General features: G+C 34.9%; 2 protein-coding genes across 2 annotated transcripts; one reads left to right on the top strand and one right to left on the bottom strand.

The window, feature by feature from the left end:
- Positions 1-359: 359 nt before the first annotated feature.
- On the bottom strand, positions 360-10,348 carry LOC117323308 (retinol dehydrogenase 13-like). Its single transcript, XM_033878447.1, has 8 exons — positions 10,274-10,348; positions 8,341-8,453; positions 7,296-7,414; positions 6,799-6,954; positions 5,958-6,059; positions 4,839-5,048; positions 2,193-2,400; positions 360-1,615 (listed from the first exon to the last, which is right to left on the bottom strand). Exons 2-8 carry the CDS (start codon positions 8,424-8,426, stop codon positions 1,516-1,518), a joined length of 981 nt encoding a protein of 326 aa, XP_033734338.1. The 5' UTR covers positions 8,427-8,453; positions 10,274-10,348; the 3' UTR covers positions 360-1,515.
- Positions 10,349-10,567: 219 nt separating this feature from the next.
- On the top strand, positions 10,568-20,849 carry LOC117323309 (retinol dehydrogenase 13-like). Its single transcript, XM_033878448.1, has 7 exons — positions 10,568-10,733; positions 13,217-13,335; positions 13,779-13,934; positions 14,785-14,889; positions 15,531-15,743; positions 16,295-16,496; positions 17,108-20,849. The coding sequence occupies exons 1-7, from the start codon at positions 10,618-10,620 to the stop codon at positions 17,220-17,222; spliced, it is 1,026 nt and encodes a 341-aa protein (XP_033734339.1). The 5' UTR covers positions 10,568-10,617; the 3' UTR covers positions 17,223-20,849.
- Positions 20,850-21,657: the final 808 nt, after the last annotated feature.

Below are 21,657 nucleotides of genomic sequence, written 5' to 3' on the forward strand. Positions count from 1 at the left end.
TGGATGTAGATGTTACATTCATTAATGTATGTCTGGATGTAGACGTAACATCCATTAATGTATGTCTGGATGTAGATGTTACATTCATTAATGTATGTCTGGATGTAGATGTAATATCCATTAATGTATGTCTGGATGTAGACATTACATCAATTAATGTATGTCTGGATGTAGACGTAACATCCATTGATGTAGGTCTGGATGTAGACGTAACATCCATTAATGTATGTCTGGACGTAGATGTTACATTCATTAGTGTATGTCTGGATGTAGATGTTACATCCATTAATGTATGTCTGGATGTAGACGTAACATCCATTAATGTATGTCTGGATGTAGAAAAACTGGAAACACACAAAAGTAGTCAAACACAATTAGATTTATTTCACATTATGTCATTTTTTTTATAAATATCATACACACCAATATACAATCACAGACACATTTTCTCTGATAAAATCTAGCATCCATCATATCAGGCATAGAAAACATTATCATGTTATTGCAGTCATTCAAAGAATAAAAAATTCCTGTTGGCTGTAATAATAATAATACAATGTACACATCCTCACTACAGGAAATCTGACTGCTTGTTTAGGCATACAGTCTATCTGCAACTTCTTCCTTAACATCAACACATAACCTGTCAGTCAATAACATATATCTGTGCCAATATTTCTTCATTGAGGTGGCCACTTCAAAGAGAGGGGTGAGTGTTATGCATAGTAAAACCATCAATCCAAAAATATTGATATTCAACTTGCCAGCTCATTGTATAGAGTTTAATGATTTCATAACGAAAATACCATTACATTAGTGCTAGTTCAAACCTGTTATGACGCGATCAGAGCTACCTGGATGTTTGTAAATCCATATTGTGAGATCTCTACAGACTTTCTATCTCATGTTTATTAATATGGTAAATTGAGGCATACCATTTCCATAAGAACATTAAATAAATGCTTTTGTGCAATTTTTATAGAAAGTATTATGAAATCCTAAGTTGAGAGGAATATCCCTTTATATATATGTAAACTGTTAAAATACTTCACTTGATAAGTCTTTCAAAAACCAGACATTAATACTTTACAAAAATCTCACACTCATCATTGGCATCAATTATTTTGATGAACATTTAGTCAATGAACATTTAGTCAATGAACATTTAGTCAATGAACATTTGGTCAATGAACGTTTAGACAATGAACACAACATTTAGTCAATTTCGAAAACAAAGTAAATACAGCAAAATTCTATACCAAAGAAGTCTTAGAAAGGAATTTGAAAAATACTTTCAAATTCTGTCAGATGTGCATCTATAAATTCAGATAGGTGTATGTATATGGTTCTAATTCAATTCTCTTTACTGTAAAGTACTTAAAAATTATACCCTTGAACTTGATGCTGATCAATATTCGAGCAGCAGAAAACAAAACAGCAGTTCCTAAGCTTAGAATTTTGAAAACTAATGTTATGGTGATTATGTTATTAATTTATCCCTAAAACCCTCCATGGTCATGTGATCCGTGACCATTTTTGGCTGGTTGCGAAAAGTCGTTTTCCATCTGCCTCGTCTGTCTTGCGCAGGTAGGGGATTTCTTGTTCTTCTAGGTCACTTAAAACAGATAAAATGACACATATTTTATTATAAAAACATAAGACAAAAACAAGGACATATATGACTATATATTTATGCCAAATACATGTATTACAGCTTTTGCAGCAGACACTAGGTAAATAAGTCTTCTATCCCCTATCTGTTAAAGAAATATATAGATATTATTTTTGTTCCTTGAACTGTCATTGGTTGTAACCAGCTTTGCTAGGACAGGATTTAATTCAGGCCAGCCTTTACTAGCTACAACATACTGCAGACATGGTTATTTCTTCATAAATCAAAAAATGATAAATGTGGAGGTAATTTTCACGGTTGAATGGCTTTCATGTATTTAGTGAAAATTTCCCCATCACAAAAATATCCATGTATACAGTATACTAAAACACTTGTTTTTATCTTACATAAAAATTATGCTACCTCCCAACTCTTAGAGCCTGTCCTTTATACCAGAAGAAGATCAAAATCCGAAATCAGGAGATATTGGGACACATCTAAATCTAGGTCAATCATCATTATCAGATTTGTCAACAAGGCTGTAAAACGTGGGATTTTCCATACTGAAATCAAAACTTACATGAAGATTTTACCGTTGGTTTTTTCAATACTTGGCTCCACAGCCGCATAGATAACTGTCTGAGCGCCCTCCTCTGGAGACTTTTCTACAAGCCAGAACACAGGTCCCAGGACGATCCATGATAAGAAGGATTTCTGTAAGTCTGTATGTCGGCTGATTTTTGTTTTGGTAACTCCGGGGTACACCAAGTTGATAGTTACTCCCGTACCTGTTGTTGCAGATACAGATGCTGAGATGGTTGTTAATACAGCCTAACACTGTTTAGGGACCATGTCACCAGTACGAGAAATATATGGTATTCTTGTAATCAGGGTTCAGTCCTTGACAGGTATCAATGATATATAATTCCATTGACCATCAATAACATACATAAAACATTTTTCTTTCACTAGTGTAATTCCTAGATATGCTATCAAACATTTGAGTTAAATGAAAGCTCATTACTGCAATTAAAGAATTAAGTTTCTGTCCAAACCACGTTATCTTGAACTCTGATAACACGAAGACCCTGCTCACTAAAAGTAATAATTTAGTTACGAAAGTATGAATTCTATATAGAATATACTCTGGATATCTTATTTTTCATGGCCCTTCTGACTTTGAACTAATGAAGTTAGACTGTATATAGGTCTCTGTTTCCTTCATGAAAATTTCATAAGGTGAAATCTATAAAATTTGCCATTTATAACAAAGTTTGGTTACTGTAACAATGAATGAATGAATGAATGAATATGAAAACGAATGAATGAACATGAAAAATGAATGAATAAATGAATGAACAAGAGGCCCAATGGGCCTGTATCGCTCACCTGGCTCTACAGCAAATTTGCAGTTGATTGAGGTCATTTCTACAGATACTATGCTGATAACCAATTTATTCAAATATCAGAGTAAGCTTGGTTTATTCATGTCAATAAATATTCTAGTCCTTCATTCCAGCATACTATTGGCCTAATATCAGGTCTTGGTGACTCTTGGCTACGGCAAGATTTAAAAATATTTCACCCCTGTGACCTTGAATGTAGGTCAATGTCATTCAGTTGAACAAACTTGGTAGCCCTACACCCTAGCATGCTACAGACAGGCCCAACCTCAAGTACCTGAGCCTCTTGGTGTTTGAGAATAAGTCGTTTGAAGATTATAGCCTATTTGACCCATGTGACCTTGAATGAAGGCCAAGGTCATTTATTTGAACAAACTTTGTAGCCCTTCACCCCAGCATGCTACAGGCCCAATATCAAGTCCCTGGGCCTCTTGGTTATTGAGAAGAAGTCGTTTGAAGACTATAGCCTATTTGACCCATGTGACCTTGAATGAAGGTCAAGGTCATTTATTTGAACAAACTTTGTAGCCCTTCACCCCAGCATGCTACAGGCCCAATATCAAGTCCCTGGGCCTCTTGGTTATTGAGAAGAAGTCATTTGAAGATTATAGCCTATTTGACCCATGTGACCTTGAATGTAGGTCAAGGTCATTTATTTGAACAAACTTTGTAGCCCTTCACCCCAGCATGCTACAGGCCCAATATCAAGTCCCTGGGCCTCTTGGTTATTGAGAAGAAGTCGTTTGAAGATTATAACCTATTTGACCCATGTGACCTTGAATGAAGGTCAAGGTCATTTATTTGAACAAACTTTGTAGCCCTTCACCCAAGCATGCTACAGGACCAATATCCAGTCCCTGGGCCTCTTGGTTATTGAGAAGAAGTCGTTGGAAGATTATAGCCTATTTGACCAATGTGACCTTGAATGAAGGTCAAGATCATTTATTTGAACAAACTTTGTAGCCCTTCACCCCAGCATGCTACAGGCCCAATATCAAGTCCCTGGGCCTCTTGGTTATTGAGAAGAAGTCGTTTGAAGATTATAGCCTATTTGACCCATGTGACCTTGAATGAAGGTCAAGGTCATTTATTTGAACAAACTTTGTAGCCCTTCACCCCAGCATGCAACAGGCCCAATATCAAGTCCCTGGGCCTCTTGGTTATTGAGAAGAAGTCGTTTGAAGATTATAGCCTATTTGACCAATGTGACCTTGAATGTAAGTCAAGGTCATTTCTTTGAATAAACTTTGTAGCCCTTCACCCCAGCATGCTACTGGTCTAATATCAAGTCCCTGGGCCTCTTGGTTATTGAGAAGAAGTCGTTTGAGGACTATAGCCTATTTGACCCATGTGACCTTGAATGAAGGTCAAGGTCATTTATTTGAACAAACTTTGTAGCCCTTCACCCCAGCATGCTACAGACCCAATATCAAGTCCCTGGGCCTCTTGGTTATTGAGAAGAAGTTGTTTGAATGAAAAAGTTGACGCCGGACGGCCGGACAGACGGCCGGACAGACGGACGACGGACGCCGCACCACGGCATAAGCTCACTTGCCCTTCGGGCAGGTGAGCTAATGAATGAATGAATGTGAAAATGAAAGACTGTGAAAATGAATAAATGCATATGAAAATGAATGAATGAATGAATGAATGAATGAATGAATGAATGAATGTGGTACCCACTTAAGTTTGTACCATGACCTTATGTTAATAGCTTGAGATCACAAAAGAAAATGCCCACCAATATTTCATGTTGTACAATATTATGCTGAATTGTGCTGGCCAGAATTTTTATTGGATGACAGTAGTCTTGTCGATCTTACCTTCAAGTTTCTTAGCATATTCCTTAGTGCTTAGGACAAGTGCAAACTTGCTCTGTTTGTATGCTTCACTTTCGCTGTAATTATTTTCTGAATTCAAGTCTTCAAAATTGATACATGAGGTTTTATAACTTAAACTTGTTAGATTGACTATCCGACTGGGGGCAGATGCTTTCAGTTTGTCCAGTAGAAGGTGGGTCAGGAGGAAACTTCCTACAAAGAGAATAAGATATCACTATAATATTGCATGGCAACACTATAACACCATTTAGCTTTGTTATAAAAAACTTAAATGCATAACTTACATGATTGAAGAAATATGCACAGGGACTTTCCAAATGGTTATGCATGCTGTACAAATACATTGTGTATAGACTGTGGGTTTGGTATTCGTGCCAAGTCCCTGTGAAATTCTGTGAGTCTACCTCCACGGATGTGAGACGGGTTATTACAAAGTAAATGTATAAGACAATATCAGGAAATTAGTTCTGATAAGGTGTATCAAGATACTTTATAACTGGTTATTTCAGCAACCCCACAATTTAAGATTTTTTTTATAATAAACTGATGATTTAATTTTTGTGATACTTTTATTTTGAAAGACACTGACTACTTAAAATGTGTCCATACAATGATCATTATAATGAAATGGATGACATTTAGGTACGTAATTAAACCACCATTAATCTTTTAGCTATCTAATACCTTGACAAGTGAACAAAGTGAAATTAAAACCCAGAAGTATGACACAGTGATGTGTTACACTTGTAAAATATCTATTTGGCTTGACGCATGTTTGATTATTGTATTAGGCAGGATTAATTACCACCATGTTTACTTTAACAGCATTTTGTCCTGAATACCAGCGATATGCTGTCAGTGAAAGATATCTGGCTTGTATAAAGCTGTGCTGTTTTCCTGTTAGATGGACATAGCTCCCGCATATATCTGACATTATATTTCGCAATTTTGATGTCAGAGTTCTGAATTCGTCACGAATATAGCGAATTCTACCCCCAATGAGAAAAGCTATTCGTCACAAATATAACAAAAATCAAATGCACGCAAAGTAAACCTGTTATCGAGTAAAAATGTTATACATTACAGTTTCATTGTAGTTACCAAAATGGTTGACTCCCAGCTGTAGTTCTATGCCCTCTGCTGTCAGTGCCCGCTTACACATCATTATTCCAGCATTGTTGATTAAAATGTCTACACGATTCTCTAAAGAAACAAAAATCAAAATATTTAAACCAATTTTTGGTATTTAAAACACAAAGTTTATATGTCCAATTTCCAAAGTTCAGCTATTTCACTTTGCAGTAACTTTTTCTTTTGGCTTTTTTGGGCTGAAATTAATGAAATTATTTTATATCAAAGTCAAATTACCAAAATTTGCAGCTTACACTGGATTGTTTTCCCAAATCAAACAGGTTCAATCCCAAGGGAGTTAAAGTAAAGCCTAAATAGTGACTGATTGAAGAGTTGTCTCCCCATCATAGCTGATTGTAGAGAAACAAACCAATCCAATAAGTGAAATGGTTAAGAATGAAATTGACCAATTTTACATTTAAGATGTAAGTATAAATTATCCTTACAGTGAATACTGTATAATCTGACAACCTTTGGGAAACATATTGGTCAAGTAAGACAAGAAGATGGAATCAACAAGTCGTTTCTTAAGTATTTTTTGAAAAATGGAATTGCAAAGCTATGATGGATTAGAAAAGACGTCACATATTTGGGATGAAATTGGCCAGAATGTCAGATTACTCAGGGTCAGTTTGGACAGAATGTCAGAATATTCAGTGGTCATATAAGACAGAATGTCAGATAAGAAAGGTTTCAATGTATTTTACTGTCACCTAATATTATCTTTGGTCATGTATTTGAATACAGGACTTCCGTTCCAATTTACTTCCATTTCACCATTCAAGGGTGGTTCGGATCTAAAATCCTTTACCTTTATTCATTTCTTCTGCGAATTTGCGAATGGACTGCATTGAGCTGAGATCCAGGTACTTGCAACAAATATTTTGATTGTAAGTTTCTTTAATGATTGTATCTTTAGCCCTTCCACATGCTCCCATATCTCGGCACGCCATTATAACCCGAGCACCTGTCAACAGTATACATGTCTAAATGTATAGTACATTACACAGGGACTTGTTAGATGTTCCATAGATATGTATAATTGACACATGGGACAAAGAAGAAATTCAAACAATATAAAGAAAAAAAAAAAAAAAAAGATATAAAATATTTACTGTATATTTAAACAACTGATAGTCTGATACATAATAAATATATACATGTATGCAGGGATTATTTTGGGTTACCAAATTGATGGGTCAATATTACTTCATGGTCCTGCAATAAAACTTCTTCCTAGTTTGAGTCAAATTTGATGTGTTGGGCCCCCGGGGCTTTTTACAGGATTACTACTGTAGCATTACTGACCTCTTTTTGCGAGATCATGGCTGGTTGCCTTGCCGATGCCACTGTTGGCTCCCGTCACGATCACTGTTTTTCCAGCCATCCTCTCCTCACTTTTATATTTTCTCCCTTTGGTGTAATCCCTGAAAAATAATTTAATCAATATTCATCAATATTCATCAATATTCAATATAAAATGTTAATTGTTTGACTTCTTTTTTTGGGGGGGGAAAAACACTGTATTTTTTATCATAGTGTTTTTAATTTGATTTATACTTACATAACATAAAAAATGGCAATGTGTTAGTGCAGCGATTAATGCGCTGCCCTGATGACCAGGATTATTTCCTGATTGGACATGAAGCAGGGATTTTTCTGAGGACTTTTGGGGCCAAAATTGAGCCCATTCTCATTTCCAATTTTCTTTCCAAAATGAGATAAAAATGTCCAAATAGTGAAAAACCTTATAAAAAGGTTAATTGAACAACATGGGTTTCCTCTGAGTAGTCCTAATTATAGACAGACCCATGTCTCTAGAATATTGAAATCAGAAATAAAATTGATCTTTAAAATTTTGGTCTGTAAAGTTTCCAACTAGGGGAGATAATCTAGGATTAGCATTCAGCTGGACAATTCTTAAAAACTTGATGATTGATACATGGCTAGTCTATCCTATTTAGTGAAACATTCAAACCATCTTGCATGCTTCCATTGAAGCCAACAAAATTGACAAATAATGTACATGAATAAGTTTATAAACTTGTGTCATCATTGCTGTGAAAAAAAAATCAAAATTAATTCATACCAGCAACAAGAAATTGATCTCTTAAGTGCTTATGTCTATACATGTATATCTTTATTATTTTCTATACAATCAAGTACAAACAATTAATTTTTGATTTCTAACATTGTAACATGACTGAAGTAATGCAGCCACTGTGTAAATGGTAGATAATACATGTTTGTTTATGTTGTCAATGTTTTTTTTGTTTTTTTTTTAATTTTTCTTTTTTTATTCATTTTTTTTTTTTATCTATTATCACTATTATTATTATTTTTGTAATATTACTTGATAAGGACTACTGCTCCACATATGGTTCCAAATAAGCTGAGTCTGAAAACAGACTTGGGAATTTCTGGAAATTTCATCACCATGATTACATGAAGCCAGCAAGAGAAGATCTGGAAAACAAAAGTAAAACAAGATACACTCAATTAATATTTTACATATTATTAGTAATTAAAACAGATTAATTAAACAGTAGTACATTTGGATAAGCATACATTCATTTATATTTCTATAGTATATAGCCATTTACTGAAGACAAGTAACAGTTTTTTTAACATGAATGAAACAATTTGTGCTCAAATCCTAGCTGCTATGTATGACTTGATTAAAGGAACCTGTATTTCATCCGTCAGCACAGGAAAATTTCTAGATATTTTATCAGTTTTCCTTGATAATGCACACTACATGAATACTTTAGAAGGACAAGCATGTAGTTGCTACTATTTCAGCAAATATATTTTTGAACACACAGTTGTTTCACTTATGGCTATAATCTATGTATTGTCAGAAACATGTAATATATGTTTCTGGTATTGTTTACGAATCATTACCGAATGTTTCAATTCTTCTATATTTCCACAAATAAAAATGATGAGCTAATACCAAATTTAACAATGATATTATCAATGCAGTGTTCAAGATATAAAAACTTCTTAAGTGGACATGAGGTGATAACCATATTAACATATTTTGTTCATTGCTGTTCAAAAGTGATTTTGGTATTCTTTTACCTACACCAGACATGGTGTCAGGGCCAGAGACAACTCGGGCTAGCTTGATTGGTACAGCACAACAGAGTGATTGTTATGTTGTGTGTTATTTCTCATTTAACCAAGGCCAAAAACTATAATTATTTGATTTTGGAACCACCTGCAATCCAATATTGTGCTATAAGCCCTGAACTAAAAACATCCAAATTAGGGCATCCATAAAAATTCCACACACAGGGACATGTAATTAGTCATAGTGTCATGAAATACCTATTTATTATGACTTTATAGATATTAATGGCTAATTCTATCATTAAAGACTATTCTTATATACATGTGTAGCGGAACTGGACCGGGTCGATCATCGGCGACCAGGTAGCTCAATCGGTAGAACATCCAGCTAGTGTTCGGAGGTCCCGGGTTCGAACCCCGGTCTAGCCGTGCATTTTTCCACTCCTATTACATTTGGTGCCTGTGACCAAACCTTGTTTCAAGTGAGGTGAATACTTGACAAGGGGATACCCGAACCTGGGTTGTGAGTTGTGAAGTCTTCGGGGTCGAAGACTTAAAAAAATAGGAGGGAAGAGTGTAGCGGAACTGGACCGGGTCGATCATCGGCGACCAGGTAGCTCAATCGGTAGAGCATCCGGCTAGTGTTCGGAGGTCCCGGGTTCGAACCCCGGTCTGGCCGTGCATTTTTCCACTCCTATTACACATGTCCCTTATATATAGCTCACAGGTACTTGGGGTCTGGAACTAAAGTTATACTCAAATTGTCTCTATTATTATGACAACCAGAAACGGATAATTTTTGAAAAAGTGCTTTATAATCGATTCCAATGTTGTTTCGGTGAATAAATAGACAAGAAATGATGTTACAAATTAAAATCAGACAATTTGACTATAACTTCAATTATTATTAGTTCTTGACCCCAAGTACCTGTGTTTCAGACCTGCCGGAGGGTATGAATATTTGTAGTATATGTACAAGTATGTGTTCCACTGAAAGCAAATGAAAAATCATGCACTCCTAACTTTATTCTATTCTAAGTTTGATTTAGATCAAAATACGAAGTGGAACTCTTCTTTGGAAATGTAACACGATGCCGTAACTTTGACGAGTTGTAATAACTTGACATAAATGAAAATACATTTTCAAAAGAATGGGTCCTTCTAACAGTTAATATTTAAGCTATTTATTAAACGCATCCCTGTTTTATTACCTGTAAGCGACTGTTATCTTTCCACTCTTGACATTTTCACGTGTGTCCTCTATTTATGTTTAACAGGAAATAAACTTTCGATACTAAATTTCAAGCAAAATCCGGACATGTGCTTCTACACAAACGCGTATTTTATGACTTAAAAAATATACATATTTAAAAAAAAAAGCATAAGTAAAATACTTCAAGTAGAAATATTGACTACAATATAGTCTACATTGACATTGATATCCAGTAACTATTTCTTTTCATTTTCCGGAAATTGGTCGTCATCGATCCCGCGACCGGATTGTCAATTATATCTACACCTGCCGGGCGAGTCGAGTCCTCAGAACAACACGAAAATGGTGAAGAAGATGATTATCCCAGGGATGGGCGAGATGCCAGATCCCGAGGCGATATTTGAGTCGTGGTGGCCCATCATTATTGGTGTCACGATTGGTGTCCTTTATGCATTCAGGTGAAATTCTTTAAACGCAAATTAAGAACACATAACGTACACGTGTACTAGCCTATATTTCCCAACCCAATTACGGGCATGTTATAGGCCTACAGAGACCGGACAGAAGTATTCAGACAAAATGACGTTGCGTTATAACGTGCGGTATAGTGTTGCCTAAATTAAAACCGCCATATCTGAAAAACCTGTTTGTTTTACTTACTTAATATTTGGTAATATTGCCCTTTGCTTTCCTGACTTCCTTCAGACGGTCTGGGATTGTGTTATATAAACTCTGGATGTATTCCGTGTCCAACGATCGCCACACATCCGTGATAGCCTCGTACAGTTGGTTTTTATTGTTGATGTTGTGTACCATCGATTTAAGTTTTATTTTAATCTTCAGCCACACATTTTCAATTATATTTAAATCTGGGCTCTGTGGAGGCCATTCTAATGTTGAAATATTGTTGTTTTCAAAATATTCCGACACCACACGGGCCTTGTGAACGGGGGCATTGTCTTGTTGAAACACATACCTGTCATTTGCAAAGTGTCTGGCAATTACCGGCCAGAGATTATCTTCTAAAATTTGGATATATTTTACAGCATTAATAGTACCGTCAACACAACATATGGTTCCAACTCCATTGTAAGTAATGCACCCCCAAATCATCACCGAAAGTTTCCTTTGTGACCTGGGACAGACACAATCCGGGCGGTACCCCTCGTCCTTTTTTCGCCATACAAAAATCCTGTTGTCATTACCAACAACAATCTGGCTCTCATCGGAAAATATAACACCTTTCCAATAATTATCCACTGTCAAATTTCTTTTTTCGTAACAAAAAGATACTCTTTTCCTCAGGTTAACCTCTCGAACGACCATAGTTTTCTTTGTAATTCGTCTAGCGTAGCCCTCAGACTTTAAAACCTGTCAATAGTTTTGGAACTAACCGGAGCATCATTTACAATGGTCCTAGAATTATTTACTTTGCTGGTTATTTCGGCTAAAGAATTTCTTCTGTTTTTCCGGACACAAAGAATAACGCGACGCTTCTCACGTTCGTCCAGAAATGGCGTCCTTCCGCATCGAGGGTTATTAACAACTGTTCCACGGGTTACATAACGTTTCCAAACATCTGAAATGGTAGATTTCGAGACACTTAAAACATCCGCAACCACTGATTGCTTGGTTCCTGCCTTAATCAATTTGATGATAGCTTCCTTTTCACCAACCGTCAGTTCAACACTTCGCCGACCCATCTTTCTTTAGCAGACTGTCAGAAAACATCAGCAGATGTCACGTACGTTTAGTGACGTAGATGACGTCAACAGTGACGTCACCTTCCCGCTGGTGTACGGTAATAAGCGAACAAGTAACCTATTAAGATTTTATCCGGTTTTTTGTGCGCCTCACGGTAGTCGACGGCGCTTAAGATTAGCCATTTGTCCGAATACTTCTGTCCGATCTCTGTAGGTACATTTCTGGCTATTTTTAATGTAAGACTAAAACATTCCCATGTGCCCCAATTTTAGGGTATATTACCGGTAGGCTACTGGACTGTAATATAGTAGGCCTAGCAGTCGAAATATATTGTTATTGGTGAATTCTTATTTTTACCAACAGTGCAAATCCAGTTATAAACATAATTAAAGGGACATTTCCTCATTTGAATAAAGACTAAATGTAGGCTATATCGCTAAAACGAGTTTAATATGAAATATGTGTTTTTCTCAAGTAGTGAAAGCTATTAGTCATTACATTAATACAGCAGTTTCACTCTCAAGGGCAGCTGAAGTGCTTCAAGTATTGGATCATAAAAAATCTCAATTTGACCCGAAGTATAACTAATTACTACAAAGGCAGACGATATTTATGTACGAAATGTCATTTTTCCGTACATTTCTATAAGTAAAAGCTATAATCTTTAACTTCATGCAGCAGTTTTACTCTCTAGGACAGCCAAAGTGCTGTTTTCTGTACATTTAGGCGTTATTTCATTACTGATAGGCACATACACTCATATAATCCTCATACGGGCATAGATTTTATCAATAGAAATTGTGCATGTTTCTGATGTCCGAGCGAAGGAATGCCCCTTTAACTGTCAAGTGTCATATCAGTTGATAATTAATTAGAAATATTGCAGAAACAAAATTCCTTGTTATTTGGTCATCTTTGCATATAATTAGTCAATATTTTGCCTCCTTTATAATTTTATAATATCGACTGCAAATATTTAATTTATGACTTCAGTCACAATATGCCAATAATATTTCAAAGACAAGAATATGGCATGAGTATAAGGAAACCATGTATGAGTCTCCACCAGGGATCGATCTATGTCAGTCTGCCCCTCAACCGATCGAGCTAAAGGGAAAAATCCCCCTAGGGTGAAGCTAGAGGGCGTGTCACTGCATCACTATTCACACTATATTCGATTAAAACCTGCCACGTCACTTAAAGATGCAACAGTTATGTAAATATCTTTTGATTTTAGACAATACATGAGAGGGGCCCGATGTCTTTGTGAATCTAAACTTGATGGAAAAGTTGCTATCGTGACAGGAGCAGGCTCTGGCATTGGAAAGTATACTGCAAAAGATTTAGCTTCCAGAGGTAAAGATACTGGCAAATCAAACTAACGGATACAATGACACATGTGATATCCATGAACTTCTTGTGTAGCAGTTAATTAATATTAACAAAAACAGTATAAAAAATAATTGAAAAATGGTTGCATGAAATGGGAGATCCAAGTGCTGTTATTTTAGGGTTGTGTATACACTGTATATATTCAATTTTTTTCATATCAAATGTACATTTTCATTGGACAATAAATTCACATGTGATAACCTGTAGAAAAAGTCATGTTGATTAGGCACCGGCAAAAATTGCAGAACAAAGTCTCAGTCTTAGTCAATATTACTGACCTGAGGTCAATAATATAAGGCCATGTACGCGTATGGCCTAGGTCAATATTACTGACCTGGGGTTGATAAAACCATGTGCTGTTTCAAATGATCCCTATGTTTGATCACTAATCAATGATTATGTTACAGGGGCCAAGGTTTATCTCGCCTGTCACACAGCAGAGCAAGCAGAACAAGTAGTCAAAAGCATCAAGGAAACTCACAAGAAAGCTGATGTAGTGGGACTTGTATGTGATCTGGCTTCCTTTAAATCTATAGAGGATTTTGTTTCAAGCTTTAGAAAAAGTAAGTTTTCAAAATTTAATAAGTTGGATTTGGTTAATTAGATAAGACCGAAAACATTTATTTCATGTAAATACCAAATTGCAACTGACACCAACAACAAAATAAAAAAACCTATTTAAAAAAAAAAATATAAGTGTATCTGGAATACAAAATTGTAATTGTTAATTGGCTCAAGTGTCAGATACACATTGTAAAGCTCATTCAAATAGAAAATTTAGCCCAACTTTGCTGATATTTACTTTCTTTAAACAACAGAATAAGAATAGATACACTATTCTTACTAGCCATAGTAGTGACCTTTGTATGTAGATTAGACATAGTTGTCGTTACTAGTAGATATAAGATATATATAATGTTTATCTCAAATTTAGAGACCTTCCACACAACATTTATTTTGTTAAACAAAAATTGATGTGAGATGTACAGGCTTAGACCTTTACCAGATAAGTCTTCATTCACTCCTACAAATGTTGGAGGTCTAATTGATGAGAAACTTTTGACAGCTTTTAAAGACAGTTGGCATGACAACATCTTATAAAAACTGGCCATCAGCTGCCTGATATATTATAGGAGTAGATAGTCCTTTGACATATGTAGACCTCTGTGTAAGTATTCAGGTTAGAAATTATCTTTATACATGTACAGTGTATTTGAATTTCAGGCATATCTGTGTCAACAATGGATAGCTGAAATTACACAAATATGTTATATACCCGATTGCTGGCTATCTAGAACTGAAAGTATTCAGAATGGTTTTCACTTTTTACAGTGTATTAATGTGATGTTAGCATATATTTTTCGATCCATTATTAAAACTTACTTGTATGTTGAATTTTGTTTTTATTTTCAGAGGAGGAATCGTTGAATTTGCTGATTCACAATGCTGGGGTAATGATGTGCCCATTGACTCTGACCGAAGATAAATTTGAAACTCAATTCCAGGTCAACTATCTAGGTAAGTTTGAATGCGCTACTTGGCATTCTAACTTTTGGTGGTTAGTTCAAGCCCATCAAATAAATAGAAGTGTGCAGAAAATTAAAACAGATGTTAATGATCTATAGCTGTCATGATGCGTATTGTGTGCTTTCCGTAAACTTATTTTTATTTTTGAGATCTTCTTCAAATCCCCTTAAACCAATTTTACTGGAAGCTTCAATGGCGTAAGATGAACCACAATTGTGAATTATATGGTCCCCACCCCCATAGGCCCCTAGGGATGGGACCAAAAGGGGTCATATTGGCTAAAATTCCAACAATCTTCTTCTTCAAAAGTAGCTAAAATATGCTTCAAAAATTAGAAGTCTTTGTTTTTGCAGAATAATCACTTTTAAATAATTAGCTAAAAGTGGTTCACAAATAAGCTCTCCCCAAACTTTTTTCACTTGGGGAGGAGACTTGTTTGAGGAAAAATACAATGGAAGGATTGACAGATAGACAGATGGGTGAATGGCAGAACGCTGCATGCTCCTTGCTGATTTAATAAAAAAAGAAAAATCTGAACAGGAAATATATCCATTGAGAAATCTCGTCCATCTTTTTCCCTTTTCTTAGCTATTTAGACAGATTCAAACTTGTGGGATTATTTTTTCCTCCAGGGCCATTTTTACTGACTCATCTGTTACTGCCATTATTGAAGAAGGTTGAAGGAAGCCGTATTGTAAGCCAGATAGCTCCAGCGTATGCCCTGGGGAAAATTGATTTTGATGATGTCAGCTATACGGAACGGGAGTACGTCACAAGTCAAGCATACGCCCAGAGCAAGCTGGCTCTCGTGCTCTTCTCCTTGGCTCTGAGTAGAAAAGAACAGGGTAAGTCATTTCACACAGAAAGTAAAGATTCAGATATCATTCGCTTTCTGATTTTAAATGTATAGTAGAGGTCATTATTTTTAAAACTTCATCTGAGAATCAAATTCAGGACCCCTGGCTTATTACTCGTCTGACACTGTACTGTACCGATTAAGGTAAAGAGAAATTCTCTCTGGCTTAGTCAGTAGTATCTCACCAAGGTGATGTACTCCACATTTGAAAACTACTGGTCCTCGAGTTTTCCAGAATTAAGAGCTTGAGTAAGTTCTGCAGTACTTACATTGGTGCAAATATAGCTGAGGTTATTATTTTTAATCGCTAGAGATCGAGCCTGGGACACCTGGCTTACTAGTTTGTTACTTTACCATTTGAGCTAAAGAGAAATTCTCTTTAGCGGAGTCACTAAGAAGCAATTTGTATTTTACCAGAGTGACACATTCACAGAACAGGCTTTGTTTTTATGTCATTTCATTTCTGGGTGTTGCTATTTGAGTACATTGTATTTATAAATCAACTTGCAATGTTTAAAACTTGGCTTGATTGTTCCACAGGACTGGTAGCAAACTGTGCACTGCCAGGGATTGTCAACACCAAAATCTACCGTCACCTGCCTTTCCAGAAGAATACATTCCTTGCCATTTCCTTTTATCCAATTCTCTGCTTCTTGATGAAGGCAATTGAGGATGGAGCTCAGACTGGACTTTACTGTGCATTGACTGAGCATGCTGGCAAAATCTCAGGCAGGCTATTCAAGTAAGTTCCACTTACAGAAATGTCATATTGCATTAGTAAGATTGTTTTGTTTTTCATTCATTTATAGTCAAGGTAAAATTTGCATGTCAAAATGTAGTAAAATATGTATGGGAGGAGTCATGTAGGTGGTAAACCAGTACCTAGATTTTCTGTTTGGCCTCTGAAGCAAGTCATTGCTGCCATATTTGTACCTGCAAGCTATATTACATACATTGTTTATCCGATATGTTGGACTCTGAATCATAAGATGTGTGTCTCCCCCAAAACTACATGAAAATCTGCCTGTAAAACTACCATGGAGTCTTTCAATTCAAAACAGTTAGTAGTAGATTTATAGTAGATTTTTTTTGCCTGAAAGGCTCAAAGAGAAATGGGTTCATAAGCAAACTGTCAAAAGTCATTTGTATTACTTGTAATTTTTGCACTGATTATTTATAGTGTTAGATTTTGCGATTGTCACAGTCAGAACTAGTTTTGAGGGATTATATTCTATGGAACCTTTCTTTGGTATAATGAATATTTAAACGTGTCGGATCTGTTAGCCACTGACCATGAAGTTCATCATTAATTTTGATGAAGAATTACACTGTTATGTCTTTGTGTAATTTCAGGGAATGTGCCGAATTTGAAATAGAGGAGGTTGTTAAAGATGAGGAACTACAGGACAAACTCTTCACACAGTCTCTCAAATGGATTAACAAGAAAAAGTTTGGACAGGAGAGCTAAATTTTTAACATTTTTGCATAAAAGTGGATATATATTGAAAGTAAGGAGAGGGAAATATTTGTGATCTAACTAGATATAAGTTAGTAATACTGGAATGAATGTAGGTGACTTAACATGTAGTTGTATACACGTCATGTAGGGATTGTACTAACAAGTTGACAAGTGAATGATTGTCTGCAAGAATGTCAGAAAAAATACATACAGTATTCGACCAAGTACACCTGCCCTTGTAAGAACACCCCAACTTTTGTCAAGAAAAGAGGATTGGTTGTGCTTATTGGAATATACTGATCTGACTATATTATCTTTTGTCTTTTAACCAAAGACTAGATTTTTTTGCTACATAAAGATTTGTATGTATACAGTGTATTTAAAAAAAAAATCCACCCAGATTTCAGAAGGAAATTTAGGTCGTATATGTATCCAAAAACATGAATACACTTAGTAGGTCGTATATGTATCCAAAAACATGAATACACTTAGTAGGTCGTATATGTATCCAAAAACATGAATACACTTTCAAAATTATTGCCAGATGAGGCGGAAAACCTTTAAATAGAAAAGACCTTTACTATTAAATAGATATATTTGTTATTATGAGTATCAGCTGCAAAAAACAATGAAAGGGAAAAGGTTTGTGAGTAGTGTAGATACATGTACAAAGATGACCTATCATGTTATCCACTATTCTAAAGAGATCATTTTGCTTTAAAAATACTCCAAATCCTGTACTTTAATAGAACACAATGATACAAACAGATGTAGATTGATGTGGACATTACTTGTGTGCTGAATTTTGTGAAAATATGTCTGAATCAAAGATGATGAGAGTCAAAAAAGGTTAAAAAAAAAAAGCTGATTAAATACCACAAATACAAGGAAGCCATACATTTTACGAGTGGTTTACAGATCTGTAGTGATACTCAGTATAATATGATAATGTAGGTGTAGGAGATATGTATAATATATACAGTATCTTATGTATGATATTAAACTCTAGTGCTATGTAAATACATATTGTATTTATTTAGATTAAAAATCTCTTCTTTTTTTTGGATGAAACAAGAGAAACCCTTTTTGTTAGACTTATACTGTAGGTATTATATCATTCCATGAGAGTGTTCAAGGAACAAAGTGTTCATTTATTTAAGATTGCCTTCTATAGATATACATAGTTTTACCCTGTGTAGAGCCATGTTTAAGTAGTATTTCTTGTCATAATATGTAATACCAATATAAATTAGATACGACCATACTCATCAAACTAACTTTCTTGACCTTATCGCTCAAACCAGAATTTAGTGTCTGTGACTTGTGAAAGAGTAGTAAATATCAATGATATATAAAAGTAAAAACAACTTCGAGAATTTCTCTAAATATTTTCATCCAAGAAGACTAGTTTCTAGATATTGTTGGAAACTGTAAATTGTTTTGTTCATGTATTTTTGTAGCTATCGCAATCTGCCAAACAGGGTCAGCTTTGTAAAATGTTTTTTATTATCATTGATATCTTTCTTTTTTATGATCATTTTGTATCCTTAAAGATGAAGCTTTACGTTTTGTTTCGGATGTATTTGAAAATACATGTATGAGGTTTGAAAGAGTTTATATCACTTTTTTTTGTCCATTGGTTGTAAACCATACCATATTTAGACGAAGTGTTAACCAAATGTGTTTCTGACAACTCCATATTCATATTTATTTGTGATGACTATACTAATGTTAGAGGTCTGTAATGCTTGTTGAATGCTACTTTCATATTTTACATTACATTGTTCTAGTTTGGCAGATATATAGATAGGTCTGATATATCCAATATACATATTAAGATTATAGATATCCTTCATATATCTCATTAAAATAATATCATGTATCTTATAAATTTCAAACCAGTGTTGCAATTAACAGATATTAACCAGTTTCTTTCATACACATTGTATTAAATCTATGGAAAACATATGAAAATCAAAGTAAATATGATGCTATCATTCTAATATATATATATGATATATATGATATATGTCAAATATATTGTGGAAAAGGCAATTGTGGAATATGGCTAAATTTGAATTAAAAAACACTTTTTGCTGCCTTTTGATATGTATACTGACCAATTTTGCTTCAACTTTGAAAAATTGCATGCAGTACACTTTTTGGCTTGTGGCATTTGGACTCTGTAATAGATAGATAACAAAATGTCTTGTCAAGATTGATATTGTTGTACGAATTTTATTTCATTCCGCAAGACCACTTAAATGAGAAGGGAGAAAAGGAAGACTGACAGGGTTCTGTTTCAAAAGAGATTGGCAAGAGTTAAAAAGTCATAAAATCACTTTCGTTGCTTTCATTCCCATGAAACTTACACCAAAATGCAGTTAACTGCATGTGTTGTAATAAATTAACTCTACATTAAACATTATCAGTATCCCATTTAGAATATAATGATGATGGTTCATTCAGTGCCGACTCATAATAATGTAATGTGTCTCCCAAAGGGAGATAACTCTAGTAGTCTTATACATTAGATAATAAGATAGATAATTCTTAGGTATTATTGCAGGAGACAATAATTTAGAACTGGCAAAGAAAAAACATTTTTCTGTCTAAAATGAAATAGTTTTTCTGTATTAATATGAATAACTTTTCTCCTTTGTTTTGTACCAGCATTATATTTAGAATACTCACTTTCTATTTTATAAAGGGTGAACAACATTGCCACTTCAGGTTTTGTGAGGAATTTAGATAAGAGAATGACTGGAGATTTTGAACAGATATTTCCCAGACTTTGGGAGTGAGAGTGATTCAGCAACCCAAGAACACTTCATTGATTCACCAACATAAAATGTTACACACATAGGATCTCTGATATGATCTCACTGAAACATGCTGGTTGTAATACATGTTACTGTATAATAGGAGATGAATCAAACATGAGACTTCCCTTGAATAATACAAAATGTACCTGTGAAATGGGATTTTTTTATGTTGAAAACAATAGGTAATAATTGTCGATTTTTTTTTAAATTCATTTACTCGGGCTTGAGAATCGTTTCCCAGAAAGTGTGACTTCTATTTTTCACACGAATATTGTAGATCCAATGACTTTAATGTTTGTGATAAATTGATAATAAAATATTGTTTTGTTGGTTTGTGAGGACCCTAATCAATATCGAGCAGTTTAACCAGACATGGGATATGCTTGTGCTATTTATTGTCTGGACTTCCTGCTGTAGCTTTTCTATTCTTCTCCGAGCATCTCATCAATCCATTATCCAGGAATTAAGCCATGCATTAAGAGATAATCAATAAGTCTGATCCATTGTCGTTGTATGTAATCGATTGCTATGTAGTATTTCCCCTGCTATTTCAAAGCAATTTTGTAGCATTTGTAGATTAGCATAATTATATTTCTGTATTGTAGTCTTCCAGCCAATTTACTCTTGGCTTAGACCGTGCACACTATACCCACATCAATCGGGAACTGTCGGCACTTTCCGTAAATGAGAAAATAAAATATTTTCTCGTTTACGGAAAGTGCCGATGGTTCCCTATTGTACCTACATATGTATATTGTATTTGTGTAGAATCTCATCATGATGAAATAAACAGAGTATATATTTTCTTTCCTGTGTGCTTTCTGAATCTTTTTTTTTGTGTCCACATATTTGTTTGGTTGTTGACCTTAACAACGAAGGTCACAAGAAGAACATACTTTCCAACTTTAATTTCCGGATATACTCTGAAGGAACAACATCACCGACTGGGATCTTATGTGTGAAAGAGACCGGCAACAGATCGTATTAATGACATGACGTTATCTACGTGTAGCATTACATTCTTAGATGTTGGTCATGCGCAGTATCTGAAATTTTGGTATTATCCGAAAAAATGTCAATGTGGTGACACGCGTATACATTATCAAATTAAGCCATAATGCTTTCAATATTTTATTGAACGTACATGTTTGGGGTCAATATGATTATTTGTGCGATATTTTTTAATCAATCGCATGGCGATTCATAAAACTCGGCTACGTCATACCATCATGGTCTTTGACAAGAAGAAGTGCAATTTTGTATGTGGTTCTAAAGCAAAAAAAAAAAAAAAAAAAGGCGCAGAAAACCAACCAAACCAACTTATACAAATAGAACAGATGGTCTCTTTTTGCATTATCAATGAAAAATACATCAACCAAGTAATTACTTCAAAATCTGGAAAATGGAACATGTTCGTCCACGATTATTAATGAAAAAGACGGATATAAAAGCCGTAAGAACGGCAAATCTTAACGAGCCGACGGAACAGCCGGCCATGGTCTTCAGTAGCCAAAATTTGCCAGGAAAATAAGTTCAGTTTGGCGTGGAATGACAACAGTTCCTGAAATGCGTGTAAGAAATAAAAGGTTCAAAACTCTATAAATAACAACAATCGTGTG

This window comes from Pecten maximus, chromosome 3 (assembly GCF_902652985.1).
Source record: "Pecten maximus chromosome 3, xPecMax1.1, whole genome shotgun sequence".
Lineage (NCBI taxonomy): Eukaryota > Metazoa > Mollusca > Bivalvia > Pectinida > Pectinidae > Pecten > Pecten maximus.